Genomic DNA, 16,106 nt, shown 5'->3' with positions numbered 1-16,106 from the left:
TCAGCGTGTATTTTCATTGCAGTGCTGAGGTAAATCATTTGTATATTCCAACCAGGCGGTGTCTGCAAAAATTATGTGAATAGCTAAATACTGAATATATACAAATACACCTGATTTTTTTAAGAATCGCCAACGACTCCCAGACATGTTTCCGCGCCCTGCCAGGTAAGAAAACAATGATATTTGAAAAAAAAGTTAAGCATTACCGACAGATTTTTGTAGTAACATATAGATATATATACATATATTTTCAGACGCTGTGTTGTTGATCTTCAAGCCATTTTTATGACACTGCTGTTTTCTAAGTGAATGATGTTTTTTTATTACCAGCAATATGTATGCTAAGACTCCAACAGAAAACATTGCGAACCAATTGATATTTACACGTATTGATGTACACAGCAGTGTCAACATCGATGCTCAAAGTACATCTTCGAAATAAATACAAGTATTGCTTACTGATCTATAGCATGCAATTTTTCCCCCTAAGGACCTGCCATCCTATTTTGTATAATCATTTAGTTCTATTGTGTTCATACAAGTTGTTGTATATATTTTATACAAGTATGTAAAATTCTGTGTTAAATTAATAGCCCGGGTAAAGCTATTCTGTTGTGTATACTCATCCGTGGTCACGCCTGTTCAACAATTATATGATAATGATGCACTCGATTACTTCTAAATTATTTTAGAATCATCTGAAGAATTAACGTTTTCGACAATCGATTATAAATTTATTTTCGTTTGAAGTATATTCTTTCTCGTTCTCGGCTCTCTCTTGTACAATGAACTGTGTTTAGGTAACTTAATTTTTCTTCACCTCATTTGGAAATGAATCTTTGGTTGTCAGCTGTGTTTTTCTCTTCTGTAGATGGTCGAAAATTTTAACGTAGGAAAATAGCTCGACTGCACGGCCAGCTGCACTGATGTCTTATCCATTTTATCAATTAACTGTTCGTTATCGCGGTGAATTTTCTCCGATGTTGTGTGCATGCGACCAATCTAGATATCCTCTTAAAGTTTGTCTCAATTTCATATTGAAACTGCGTGTTATGAAAAACATCTTGAAAATAATTTCCAGTAAATCATTTTACGGGGTTTATTCGCGTTCATATTTCAGGTTATTTTGCACTTTTTCTTGTCTTATATTGTCGCTTGTCTTCAACTGTAACGAGACTTACTTTACATGTCAAATTTTACAAAAGTTCTCTTTAAAATATCATACTGAAATATTTACACATTATGAAAACAGATAATTCATTCAAATGTTAACAATTCAATAATCGTCTCTATTAGCCAATAGTCAAAAGTAATCTTTTCTAAAATATTCTATAGGATTGTTAATCTTATATATAGTAAATAATTTATTCGACACCGTAAACTTCATTTCTTCGCATCGAGAACCAACCTTGAGCCTCGCAGACTTCTTTGTCCTCCGGCCGACTCCTGTAATAATTAACAATATCGATCGTCTGGCCATGCAGGTTGGCCCAGTTTTTGCACTTAAGAGTGCATCTGTTTGATACTGACACCATCCGTTGTGGCAACAACTTCATTATCTGTTGATAAGTGAAGATAAAGGGCATCTATACTCGCGTTAAGCATCATGATCTTCTAATGTATTTTTACTGCCTCTGTAATTTTTTTATTAATTTGATGCGTTTTTATAGTTATCTTTCAGTAGGCATCCTAACCTTTTTATAAGGATCACTTGATCCCTGACTCCGTCATAATCTTTGTAATGAACATGAGCAATAATTTAGCGACTATTTTGAATCCAATTGCGATATCAAAGGCAAAAGCTCACTTCAAGATTTTCTCGAAAGAAAAGAAATTAAGTTAACCATCAGTTTGTTCCGAAAAATTATTAGGTACTCGATAGGAATATTGCAAATATCATCGCTAAAACTTTTAGAAGAAGTAACCAAATGAAATCCCGGTCATTAAACAAATAATATAAAACAAATATTTTCGAATGAAGATATTTTTGTACAAATTTGTTGTTCTACATACAGGGAATACCTGCCATCTTTACCATGCAGCTATAAAATATCAAAGAGAAGAGTAGTTATTAGTAGGATACTGAAAAATCGAATTCACATGAATGGGTTCACTAATTCAATTATTAATCTACTGCATTACACATTCTTCGTTTTACGTTTTGTTTTCAAGGCCCATTTACAATGTGGGTGCACAGATATATTGCACACCCTACAAAATAAATTAAATGGGCCCCACATTCATTCCATGTGTTGTGATTAATTTGTCTATGTATAGGAACAATTACTGGCAGTCGTACGCATTGCATTCAAAACAGTCTTATGAATTGTGATAGGTTTTGTCTTAGAGTTCCCATTATTATTCAATGCTGCTACCGTCAGATGGCCAGAGAATAATAATGTGCTAGTTTTATTATCGTATTTTCAGACGGTTGCAATTATTATGTGCGCATTAAGAGTCAAATTAGGCGAAAATAGCCACACCCGTTCCTAGGAAATTTCGCTGCATTAGTATGCCATGCAAAGTACGTCCCATCACGCATGTGCTGATCATTATAAATTTGGAAACATACGTTTATATTGTATTATATTTGAATCCTCGCTTCTAGTTGAATGTCATTTTTTAATGCACGGCTAGTCAATATTTAGGGATGATTTAATTCGAATTCAGATTGATAGTTGTCTTCTCCACAATTGAAACCTAATTGAGTACAATCCTAGATGGAAGGTGGTTTTAACATAATCGTCTTCTAAATATTTATACGTTCATCGTTAAATTCTGCCACAATTTTTCAGTCGCTCTGTTACTCCACTAAATTCATTTTTCTTTTCTTCTTTCTTTTACAATTGGAAATCGGGAGATTCGGTCGGTTGAGGACTTGAAATATGGCTAAAATGATCCCCGAGCGATGTTTATTAAGATAATTGATTGGATAATTTTCTTACCTTTATTTTTGAAAAGATAATTGAGGTCAAAACTTACGCCCTCGTGACTACTTCCCATGCAATGTGACTTTCATGTTTAAAATTAATAACTTAGGAGTTTTTTAAGTATAGGTACTTTTTATATACCAACATCAATCGAGCTCGTAACTTTTAATCTCGAAACTATTTTTAAGCTTTGCGACATTACATGAGTTCAAACTTCCTTGTCTCTTTTGCATATTATTCGCTCAATTATGATAAATGAATAAATTAAAAAATACGTCGTAAGTATTTTGTTCAAGATTCGCGGTTTTATAACGTCTGTTTAGGACGTCGAAATGGGTGCAACTATGCTGAATAAATCTATTAAAAATTATAACTCAGTACTCACTGCAGTGAGTGACAGAGAGCGCATTTTCTCGTCGACGAAAACTTGAGGTCACGGACAGACGGACGGACGGACGGACGGCATGGCGAGCACAATAGTGCATTTTATTCATAAATGAGAAAATGCGCTAAAAACGTCGTAAGTATTTTTTTCATGATTCGCGGTTTCTTAACCTGGTTTAGGACATCGAAATGGGTGCAGCTGAGCTCGCTGTCGCTGCTGTACGTGGTGGGGGAGCTAGCGCACTTCCTGCTAGGCGTCGTGACGACACCCATGAGCCAGGAGCTGCATTACGGTGACCATGGCTGCCTCGTCAACCCAGACCTCGATACTGACGAAGACGTGCCCGACAACGTCTTCTGCTACCAAGGCAACTCTTCTGACGTGTGAGTTCTTGTAAACTCAACCTATTTTTTTTTGTTGAAGACATAATTACGTAGTTTGCTCAAGAAGTGTGACGGTGTGAACGGTAACTTTATTTTTCAGCATGTGCACCATTTCTTATTCACCGTGAAGGCCGTACAACGAATTTACGCCGTATATATGAATAAGTTTAATATGAATATATGATATACGTCCCTGCAGGTGTCGAGAAATTGTTCGGAGCAATGAAGTCTATTAAAGTAGAATATTTGTAGCATTGAACATTCTGCTATGAAAAATGTACTACTTCATCTCTAAAGTTGCGACCCGGACACAAAAATATTGGGTTTTACGAGGTGTCTGTAATGCATTTTCCCAGTAATTTAGGCTTGAAAGCGCAATTTAGTAATTAAATGCATAAAAAAGTATGGCCTGCCAATTATTAATATTCTTGGGAAAATAAAAATTGCAAGGTATCACTTTCCTAGCATTAACGTTTTTATTAAAATTCAAACAGTGAAGTATACGGTAATTAGGGTGTGCATCATAAATTGACCTAACTCATAACTACCAGTGGTGGGCACAGTCCCGCTAATCCACAAACCGCTAATTAGCGAAGCTGACGTTTTCCTTAGCCGGTGTGCCACACTCGTGGCTGACTACGTCAACCAATCACGTCTTGTGTAACCTATCACGTCTTTTCTTACACAAGACGTGATTGGTTGACGTACATATGTTGACGTAGTCGGCCATCGGTGTGACACACCAGCTAAGGTAAACGTAAGCTTCTCTAATTAGCGGTTAGCGGATTAGCGGACTGTGCCCACCACTGCTGATACTACGCATGCAAAGAAGCACTAATGAACAAAGTGCCCACCAGGTGCACCGAGATATGGGTGTCGAGCACGAGCAACGAGTCTGCCTGCGTGTGGGACTACAGCGGCCTGGGGATGCAATATCAGCTCCTGGCAGGCCCTTCCTTCGTGGCGGTCTTCACCATCTCAGGAGTCTTCATGGGCTTCGTGTCGGACCGAGTCAATAGGTTGGTTGATGGTCTGAGCCCGCAGCTGCGCAAATAGCTATTGGCTGCAATATTATTGACGGACAGCATAGAGCGGGCCTCAGACTCTGGCAAAGGTTGGTGGGAAGTACGAGGGGATCAAACGAGCGACAGAAAGACCAGTGTAAAAAAACGGCACTACTGAGGTCGGGCGAGCTGTTAACAAAGTCACGCAGGAAGCACTAGAGTTTAGACGCTATTAAGGACTTACCTGTCTTCGATGTTCTGGATGCTGAACCGTCAATCGATGAGCTAGACAAAGCCATCGACGCACTTTCCTGTAGGAAGGCGGCTGGTGAGGATGGAAAACCCCCAGAGGTCATCAAAAGTGGTAAGCAGGCCTTACTTGGCCCCCTTCACGAGCTTTTTTTGTATTTGCTAGAGAAAGGGCCAGGTACCGCAGGACATGCGTGGTGCCAAGATAATTACTCTATACAATAATAAAGGCGATCGCAGCAACTGCAACAACTACAGAGAGATATCAATGCTCAGCATTGTGGGCAAGGTCTTCGCCCGTGCGGGGCTCGGTCACCTACAAGCCCTTGCTGATCACGTTTATCCGGAATCCCAGTGTGGTTTCAGGGCCCAGAGTTCCAAAGCAGACATGGTTTTCTCCTTATGCCAATTGCAGGAGAAATATCGAGAGCAACAGAGGCCTTTGTACAATGCATTCATCGACCTGACAAAGGCTTTTGATCTTGTCAGCCGGAGAGGTCTGTTCTTGTTGCTGGGGAAGATAGGTTGCCCTCTCGTCTTCTTAACATCATCTCCTCCTTCCACGACGACATGCAACGCGTAGTCAGCTACGATGGCAATACCTCAGAGCCTTTTAGTATCAAAAGCGGAGTTAAGCAGGGCTGTATATTGGCCCCTACTCTCTTCGGCATCTTATTCTCATTGTTGTACAAATTTGCGTTTAGGGACTCCAACGAGAGCAACCATCTACATACCAGGAGCGATGGTAAACTTTTCAACTTGACTCGTTTGAGAGCAAGAACAAAGGTCCACACTGTCCTTATCAGAGAGTTGCTTTTTGCTGATGACGCAACTCTCTCTTCCTATATACTGAAGAGGATATTCAAAGAGGATCTTCTTCAGGGCTGCTTTGCCCACGCCTACAGAAAGTTCGGCCTGACTACCAGCATCTGGAAAACCAACGTCATGGGCCCGGACGTTTTAGCGCCCCCCTCTATTATCGTTGACGGTGAGCAACTCGAAGTCGCCGAGCATTTCACCTACTTGGGTTCCACTATCAGCAACAACCGTCCTTCGAAAGTGAGATTGACAGGAGGATTGCTAAAGCGGCAGGTGTGATGGCCAGACTGAACAAAAGGGTGTGGTCAAACAAGTGGGTGACGCTTCACACCAAGCTTAAAGTGTGCCAGGCGTGCGTCCTTAGTACCCTTCTGTACGGCAGCGAAATCTGGTCTACGTACGCATAACAGGAAAACCGCCTAGAGTGCGTCCACCTTCGCTGCTTTCGCCGCATCCTTAACATCACATGGGAAGACAGGGTAACAATACATCTGTTTGGAACAAGCCGGCACAATGAGCATGCATCTCCTCCTGTGCCAGCGCCGTTTGCTGTGTGGCTCGAGCACGTGCATCGCATGCAGGACGGTCGCATTCCTACGGACTTGCTCTACGGAGAACTAGCTACAGGCGCACCCCCGACCGGCCGCCCGACATTGTGTTTTAAAGATATCTGCAAGCGCAGCCTCGGAATTGCAAATATCGACCGCTCAAACCTGGGAGCGACTTGCCAACAACCGATGCGGTTGGCGACGGGCCGTTCTGCATGGAGTCCGGGTGCGAGGAGCTAGGTAATCGGAGGCTTGAAGACAAGCGTCGTCTTCGGAAAGCTAGACAGCAGGCACAAAACATCGTCGCATCATCTGACTTCATCTCCGCCAACTGCGGTCGTAACTGCCATGCCCAAATGGGCCTGGCGAGCGACTCGAAGCGCTGCCAGCAGTGAGTTGTGTGGTGACAGACGTGGCGCAACCATCAACTTTCGAGATGGATGCATGCCAATGATGATGATGGCCTTACCTAGTTTGATATTTATCTTTTGCCAAATCACTGTAGATTTCTCGTATTCTGGCAGCTACTTTTCACTTGCGAACATGGCTGAGTCAATTGGTTGGTTGTTTGTCTGGCCGATTTGATCGGTTGGTTACTGTTCTGGCAGACACCATAGGTTGGTTGAAAGGATTGCTGAGTTGATAGGTTGGTTGCTGATCTGGCAGAGCTTAGTCTGTTCTCATCCAAAGCCCATCAAAATAGAATATATATTAGGACGAGGATTGTTTTGTACTCATTGGAATACTTTGGTAACTTAGGTGTCCACTCCCTTCAAAAATCTGCATCTCATTAGTATACAATTTGGCTTCGCTCCTTCAATGCCTCCACGGAGGAGGTCTATATATTAAGAAACGCAGTGACAAGAGCGCAGAAATGCTCAAAGTTTTTTATCAGTTCCTCAGGAAATAGTTGCTTGTTCTTGACCGCAATGAGTTACGGTGTTGCAGACCTTCATTATGATCTGAGACTATCGTTGAGGCAGAATTCTCAACTTATGAGAAAGGCAAGGAAATCGAAGATCGTAGTCCAGAAGATCCATTCCCACACAGCGGTGCCATTCCGAGGACAAATTCTTGTGTTGAGACCAGGTACTAGTCTTGATTAATAACAGCACTCGGTACCATATCAACCCCCGCACAGAGCATCTTACATGATATACACTATACACTGTTAGAAAAATTACCGTTAACGGTATTACCGGCGTTTCAGTGGCCGGTCGGCACGTGAAAAGAAAAACGGGGCCGCCGTTTTTATTCTAATTTAACACTAGAAATCCGTAAAACATCTGATAAAAACGGCGAAACAGTTCATTTTCACGGGGCGACCGGCCACTAGAACGCCATTGGGACCGTTTTTTCATCGTTTTTTTTTCTAACAGTTTAGCTTCCTAAGATGAGTTCCCTCTTATTCACCTCGTTTCAACTATGGTGAAAGTTTTATGCTAGGTGCAGGTTATTAATCGCTCGTGCCGGTCTACGTGCAGGAAGAACGTGTTGGCGGCGTGCTTGGCGCTCATCACGCTCGCCACGCTCCTCATGGGCACGGCCACGCAGTACTGGCACCTCGTCGTGCTCAGGATGATGATTGGCGCGGGGTGAGCAAAAAAGGGCACGGGTGATTGGCGCGGGGTGAGCAAAAAAGGGCACGGGTGAGCAAAGAGAAGGGCGGGTTGAGCAAAGGGAATTGTGGGGTGAGCAAAGAGAGGGGCGGGTTGAGCAGAGGGAATTGTGGGTGAGCAACGAGAGGGGCGGGTTGAGCAGAGGGAGGCATGGGGTACGAGGAGGTTGCGGTGTGTACAGAGTTAAGAACGGGGCTGGTGGGTGAAGATGAAAGAGAAATTTTCTATAAGTAAGATGTGAAGGCAATGTGCAAGGACCGCAAAGAGGTTATAAAATGAATGAAAAAGCAATAGCTGGACGTTAATCGCCGTTTGCTTTGTATGGTATTAGTTGATTCAATGGGATAAAAGGGGTTGCATTCTGAGCTCGCTGTGAAGAGGAAGGCAATGTGCGTGAAGACTGAACTACAGCAGCTAGAGCAGAAGTGAAGGGTTAGAATTGGACAAATTTGTAATTTATTATTGAACTTTCATATTCGTTGATGTGTAGCCTCAAAGTTTTCTTCGTAACTTCGTGGTAATTTATATAACAAAGATTTCGGAGGCTAAATGTGCGACCAACTAAACGAACCGAAAAAAGTTTGTATATTTTTCAAAATAAAAGCAATATTGAATGATGATTAATGCTTACAAGTTTTTATTTTCTATGAAATTGCTATGAATGGTTTAAATATGAGTTAAGTACGCCTAGAAGTTGTTGACAAATTGTTTGCATTACAGAGAGTCATCGTTCGCTCCCTCAGCCAGTAGCATCATATCGGATTTGTTCACAGAGGTGACTAAGTTATGAAGAGATATAAGGAACACTCTGCGAGTTCGAATTCAAATTTTTGATAAGCTTCTTGAAATATTGTTTTATTCTATTCTATTTACAAATACGTCTGTTCTCTTTATTCTATGTTGCTTTATAAACCAGTTTATTATAAGCGTGCCATGATAGTTATTTTTTCAAATTTTAACAGTTATTAGTAACTAATTCGTGGAATCTCTTCTTGATTGTACAGTGTGATTCGCGGAAATTTCCTTTTTTGTATTTCGCGTTAATAGCCAGGTGTTGCAGGAATAGGGCGGAGAGTATTGCGCATGAAAGGCAACGTCATGAAGTTTTGTGTCCCACCTAGTCAGTTGCCACTATGCATTGGACAAGTGAGCAGCATGCGTTTGCTGTCGAGGCATACTTTTCTAATGGCCGTTCTATTATCACTACTCAACGAGCATTACATACTCGGTTCCGTATTCGTCCTTCAAGTATGCCCCATATTTCGCTCCTATTTCTTTAAGATAATCCCTTATTTTTTAAGGGATTATCTTAAATAAATACTTTACAATGACTGTCCAAGGACCCTACTTCATTTGAAGAATAACATACGCCTAGCATCGCCAACATATCCGGCAATTTGCTTCAGCGCGTTGAACAAAAATCGATTAACTGAATGCATTGACAATCGGGGCTGTCATTTGTTCGATATGATCTTAAAAAAATTGTACAAAAAGTCAGGTAATGTATTTTTTAATAAAGTTTAGATTGTAATAATATCTTTACAATTTCTTTCTATATTGAGATTTCGAATCAGGAAGTTTCAGTGAATCACCCTGTATATTCGCCTGTAATATTTTGATTGCACGAAGAGAAGTTGTCCCTTTATAAAGATCCTACTCGTGATGCCCCGCCTGAAATCTTCGTTGTAACAGAGCAGATTCGATGAAGGAGGCCAATCAATTCATTTGTAATTTTAGCATCTCAACTAATCAACTATCTGAATATAGCCACAATTGCCTTAAATGAATCTTAAATTAAATATTCTATCAAGAGAAATTTATAATATTATAAATTTTCATGCCTTTCGATGACAAAACGAGATCCTCAATCTTGCTTGCCAAGCAAAAAATTTCTCATTTTTAAAAAGAATAAGCAGCCGTGTTACAAAGCGGTGGTGCATTGTCAGTGTTGACAGTGTTATGACACAATGAGTGTTGTGACAGAGTGTGCGTGGGTTGGCATTGGGCATCTTCAATTGGGGCATCTACCTGGGCTACGGCCTCTCCTACATCATCGGCAACTACGTCACAGCCGCCGACATACTCGGCATGGTCAGTCCTGTGTAGAGAGCGAGCACAGATATCGCATATTAAATAGATCGTCATACTTGAAATACCAAGTGTACTGACGAATAGTTATTACAATAGCAATTACAATTGACAAAATTATCAACAAATGTAGGATAGATGGCATAAATGTAATTTAATTTTAATATATGTAATTAATTTCCAAATTTTATAATGAAAACGAACAAAAATAACGGATGTTAATTAGATATTACGGTAATTACAGCCAATTATTAGCTGACTGATACGATCAAAAATATAGACTAGACACTATAATACAATACATTTATTGTAATATAATAATACAATAAACCGAACTAAAAAGCGTCAATAGTTGCCAAGCATATATCGTATTTCTATAAATTAAATAACTTAGAAATCAAGTAGGGATAATGGTGACAAAAACTGCATTGGTTCTTTTTCTGGTGCCACAATAAAGGGAAAATGGAAACAGATTAAATGTGCTAATTCTATCACAAATTTCTCATAAGTATATCCTCATTTTATGGTAGCAAGATAAAATTGTGCAAGCATTCAGGAATATTTGAAAAATGCTACGATATAAGATTACACTGCTGAAAAATTAGAAAGGCCGCGACGTATTCACATTTAAACTGTACATTTGATGTTGAGTTATAATTAAATATATCCTTTGTTTCCCAACTCAGTAAGAACATTAGTAGGAATGAAATATTTATTTTGCGTTGCCTAATGTGGACACTTCCTAAAGTTTATAATCTAAGGAACCTGCTTCCGAAAGATAACCTGCTAATTATTTCTCATGTTCCGTTGCTAGGACAGGCATAATAATTACGATCGTCATGAACGTTTTAGCCGACATGATACTAACGGCCGTGACGGTTGTAGTACTAACGGTCGTGACGGTTGAAATACTAACGGCCGTGACGGTTGTAATACTAACGGCCGTGACGATTGTAATACTAACGGCCGTGACGGTTGCAATACTAACGGTCGTGACGGTTGTAATACTAACGGTCGTGACGGTTGTAATACTAACGGTCGTGACGGTTGTAATACTAACGGTCATGACGGTTGTAATACTAACGGCTGTGACGGTTGTAATACTAACGGCTGTGACGGTTGTAATGTTGTTGGTAGGGCTGGCGCTGGTCCTACTACATCTCAGGGATGCTGGGGGTGCTGGTGCTGGTGTACATGCTGGTGGTGCTGGAGGAACCTCCTCGGCTGGGGGGGCCTGATGATGACAAGCCTTCACCACACCCCGCACCACTCACCGACACCACATCCATTGATTCTGGTGTGGTGAACCAGGCGATACATAGACAAAAACCATGATATATATTTCGTCTTGAGTTTAATTTTGTATTTTTAATGTAACTATAGTCATCTATTTTTTCCTATCTCTCTTCTATTTCAATACTTTTTTGAATTGTTTGAAAGCACGTCAAAGCTCTTAGTCGGGTTATAATTTCACAGGTAGTTTCACAGCTACAAAATTGGGATCATATTAACCAATGTTGGAGCTAAAGATGACATTTTCTGGTCAAAAATTTCGTGCTCAAGCGAGCATTCTAGATTTGACTCGTTTTTAATTCGAACATTTTACCTAATTTTGCCGTTGACAAATGTAACACATCACAGACACGAGCTACGCCATGAGTGACATGCAGCTGCCACCACGCTCTCCCAGCGTCAAGGACCAGGCTGCTCAGACGAAGAGGCGCTCAGTCAGAGCAACTCTGAAGGCAGCGCTCAGCTCTGACTTTGTCTCTGCCATCATAAAGCCCTCGTACATCTTCCTCTGTCTTGCTGCCTCCATCCGCCATACAGGTTATATCATTACCATTTATTTCTCATTTACCATAGCATTTTCTCAATTATGGAAAAAGGCGCTATTGTGCTCGTCATGTCCGTCCGTCTGTCTGTCCGTCTGTCCGTCTGCCTGTCTGTCCGTCTGTCCGTGACTTCATGTTTTCGCCGACGAGAAAATGCGCTCTCTGTTACTCCCTGCAGTGAGTACTGAGTTGTATTTCTTCCTCTTATTCTTTTCATTGCTACGTGTGCGTAACTGCATTTTATTTCGTAGTTCGTATGTCGTTATTACATATCCACGTGTATTATGAATTCTACACTACTAATATATAGCTTATCTCTTTGACGTAGTTCGATATTTTCTGTACAGATACTATTTGAGTAAGGTTGGACGAAAAAATATATTTCAAGGCCATCTTTGACGTATTGTACTCGATGCACAACTAAAATTTATCTTTACTTCTAGAATAAACCTTACGTCCTGTTTGATTTATTTAATTTTTTATTTTACCCAGGAATTAGGTAAAAAATTAACGTTTTCTTTTTATATATAAATCTTAGCTGACGATTACAATTTTTAGCGCATTTTCTCATTTATGGAAAAAATGCACTATTGTGCTCGCCATGTCCGTCTTTCTGTCTGTCTGTCCGTCCGTGACCTCAAGTTTTCGTCGACGAGAAAATGCGCTCTCTGTCACTCACTGCAGTGGGTACTGAGTTATATTTTTTACAATTTTTACCTTTACATTTTTTTCACCCGCAGGAGGGTTCACCTGGGCATACAACACGCAGCTCTACTTCCAGACGTACTACCCTCACTTCAACGTAGGGGCGTGGGTGTCGTGGGTGAGCATCGTCGGGGGGACGGTGGGGGTGGCGGTGGGAGGCTTCGTGTCCGACAGACTCGTCAAGAAGCTGGGGGTTAAAGCCAGGCTCTACGTACTGGCCGCGAGCCAGGTGAACAAACATGCAATATCAGGGATAAATTATACAATGTTCTATCCTATCCAATTCTCCAATATAGCCAATGTATAAGAGGACTAGCCTAGAATGAGTAATATATATGTATATATTAATTGCACTTGTCCGGACTATGATTATTTTTGACCCAATGAACTAAGTAAAATTGCGAAAAAAAGTAAAAAGAACCTAACCTGGCTGGGCCCAACCTTAGTAGAAAAGTGTGCAGCAATGTAAAGAAGGGGTTTATACACACCTAACCCTAACTCTAACCCTAACCTAACGAGATTGGCGTTTTTTAGAATGTCCGGTAGTGTAGTTCATTTATTTTCGTGTATTCGGTTTTTAAGGATAGAATAACTTAAGAAACAAGTCATGTCGGAAAGAATATAAGTTGTAGTAGTAAATTCCCCAAGTCAGATTGATTTTAGAAGTCATTTGAATAAAATGAACTGCAGGTAGAACTAGAGTATTAATATAAAAAAGTCAGTTCTGACTTGGCTTGACGCGAAGGACAGTGAAAACGACCAAAAGCTGCTTCGTGAATGTGAATGTATGGCTTCTTGAATGCATGGTGTCGTGAGTGTATTACGCAATTTTTAATCAATATAGTGACTTGAAACCTGTAATGGGAAAGAATAGGCAATTGATAGAAATAAACTACAAGAGTGGAAGACATGTTTGATATTGTTCTAATAGCTTTGTGAGTGTATTACACAAATTTTAATCAATATAGTGACTTCTAAGCTGTAATGGGAAAGAATAGGTAATTAGGAAAAAAACTACAAGAGTGAAAGACATGTTTAATATTGTTCTATTATCGTCTGTTGGCCGTCGGCGCATGCGCAGTTCGCGGCGACGCCGTTCGCTGCCGGTGTGCTGTACCTCGCACCTCCTGCTGCCATGTACAGTCTGCTGTGTGCCTACTTCTTCGGTGGGTGACTCGTGCATTCATTTCTTGTACTGTCTTCGTCTCAAAAGTTTTTTATAGTTCTTTAGCACTTTTAAAAGGAATACAATAAAAATGGAAAGCCCGATATTATATTACGATTTCAATATTTTACTATGTAATGTTTATTGATGAATAATTTTTTTTGATCGTCAAGTAACATTTGAATAGTTTTCCAATGTATGAAATGAGCAACTATATCCGAACAATATTGAAATAAATAAACAAAAAATTAATAAAATTGTGTTCTATGGAACAATTAATAAATGGCTATTAAAATTCATATTTCATAATATCCAATTGAATCCATCATTGTACTAACAATTGCACCTCTTCGTGATGGTGGTAGCCGAGATGTGGTTCGGCATCCTATTTGCGGTGCTGCTGGACATCGTGCCTGGGACGGTTAAGGCGAGCTCGCTGGCTTTCTTCTTGTTCGTTATGAACAACATCGGGGGTAACGCTCCTGTACTGGTCGAGCCTCTACGTAATGCCTTCTCCTACAGGACTGCACTCTACATCATGTACCCTGGCTGCTTCCTACTCAGTGAGTTGACAGCTCATGTGCACTTCAAAATTATTACATACTCGCTATTACTTATTACATATTTAGACTCTCAGCTCGTCAGTCTATATAATGACATATATGAAACACATTAATTATGAATGGTTTTTCGTTTACACTAGTACAGTGCTTCTTTTTGTGAATATTTATCGCAATTTTTACTAATTATAACTTTAATATCCAATTCTAACCTCAACATTTTCGGTTTTCTCCGTCACGACGCGTGCGTTTGTTCAGGTAGCGGCGTGTTCCTGTTCACAAGCCTCTTCGTGCACGACAAAAAAGTCCATAAAGAATCCACCAGCGAGCTCAACCGTCAGTGAGGCGTACCTATGAGACGCTCTCAGCGTACCAATGAGACGTATCTTGCGTACCAAGGAGGCGCACTTCGAGTGTAAATGGAAGAATTAATCGACGATGATGAGGTAGCCCGCTACTTCGACAGTACTTAACGTAGACAAAAATTTAGCATATCAGGGTAATGTACCATAAACTTACAGGAGTATCTAGCCGTAATAAAAAAAACCCTCATACGCAAATATAATTTAATATACGCCTGTATGAGGACTGCAGCACCTACGATATAAATGTAAAACTTAATGTGACGACCGTAGAGTGTAAGCAACACGTTCTTCCTAAATGTTTTATACGTGTGGACCCTAAGACACCAATGATAACACATTGGTTGTGTCAATTTAGTCAATGTTTTTTAAGGTGCAACCCTTTACTTTATTTGGAATCGAAGTTTTTCATGAAAATGAAAAATGGACGCGTAAATTACGGTTGTATTTTGTTGTAAATACGTTTAACGTCATGAGACTGTATTTACGTCGTAACTTTTATCAAAGTAATGAACGAGTTGACAGTAAACATGAGAAAATCACTGATGTATTTTCGGTTTCATGTTGATTCATAGTATGTATCTACGTAATGAATGAAAGTTGGAATAGCTGAGCTCTTTAGTTATTTGTAAGTTTTTACTCTATTTTATTAGGTAATTAAGTGGCATCATAGATGCGTCTAGCATGTAAAATATTTTCTTAAGATTCTGTGATGTACAAACCTATAAAGGAATACTATGTTTAGTGTGTTTTAGCCTGTGTTTAATAATTTGATGCGTGTTTATCATGGTAGTTAAATACTAAATTTTCACAGGCACGTCCGAGACGCGAGTGTGTGAAAATCTTATAAACCGATAATAGATTTTATTCATGTTATTTCTTTATTTCTGGATACTATCACCAAGAATTTCATTTTCTACTGGCATACCCGCATAATATTTCTCACTTTTATCAATATATGCATCAATAAAAAGCCTCTCGAGTAGTTCCTTCTCAGACTTCGACTATCTCAAGCTAGACGTTCACCGTCGCAGTTGATAAATACAGCAACCGTTCTGAGAAGTCCCTCTACGGGGACGAGATCGCAATTGTTTTCTTGCTCTTCACCGGAGTCGAATCCAGCAAACAAACATTAAATTATTGTAGTTGGCGAGGGATTAGCTAAGATAACGCTTTCAGGGAAGGCTACTTTCGCCCATGTTAGCTAGATCAAACTTAATGATAGGCCATGAGAAAGGAAGAATTTGTTAATTTGTTACTAGCACCTCTACTGCTGCACGAGCACAACGCTAATCAGTAGGAGTTGATACCCGTCTCGCCGACAGACAGGTACTCATTTCTTGACCTTAACAAATATTATTTAGGGAATATCAAGGTGCGTGCGTTCAACATCTTTCGACTCGTGTCAGGCTAGTTCAAACCCATTGAAACAATGAGGTACGGTAGTCGTCTGC

General features: G+C 40.2%; 1 protein-coding gene across 1 annotated transcript; it reads left to right on the top strand.

The window, feature by feature from the left end:
- On the top strand, nt 1-15,061 carry LOC108682183 (protein spinster homolog 2). The gene is made up of 12 exons (XM_018171311.2): nt 1-165; nt 3,495-3,698; nt 4,556-4,717; nt 7,803-7,913; nt 8,658-8,712; nt 9,921-10,028; nt 11,163-11,322; nt 11,667-11,855; nt 12,601-12,794; nt 13,647-13,731; nt 14,096-14,293; nt 14,549-15,061. The coding sequence occupies exons 1-12, from the start codon at nt 146-148 to the stop codon at nt 14,632-14,634; spliced, it is 1,572 nt and encodes a 523-aa protein (XP_018026800.1). The 5' UTR covers nt 1-145; the 3' UTR covers nt 14,635-15,061.
- Nucleotides 15,062-16,106: the final 1,045 nt, after the last annotated feature.

This window comes from Hyalella azteca, unplaced genomic scaffold (assembly GCF_000764305.2).
Source record: "Hyalella azteca isolate HAZT.00-mixed unplaced genomic scaffold, Hazt_2.0.2 contig4353, whole genome shotgun sequence".
Lineage (NCBI taxonomy): Eukaryota > Metazoa > Arthropoda > Malacostraca > Amphipoda > Hyalellidae > Hyalella > Hyalella azteca.
Note: the sequence above shows the minus strand (reverse complement) of the source record. Positions and strands in the feature narration are given on the sequence as shown.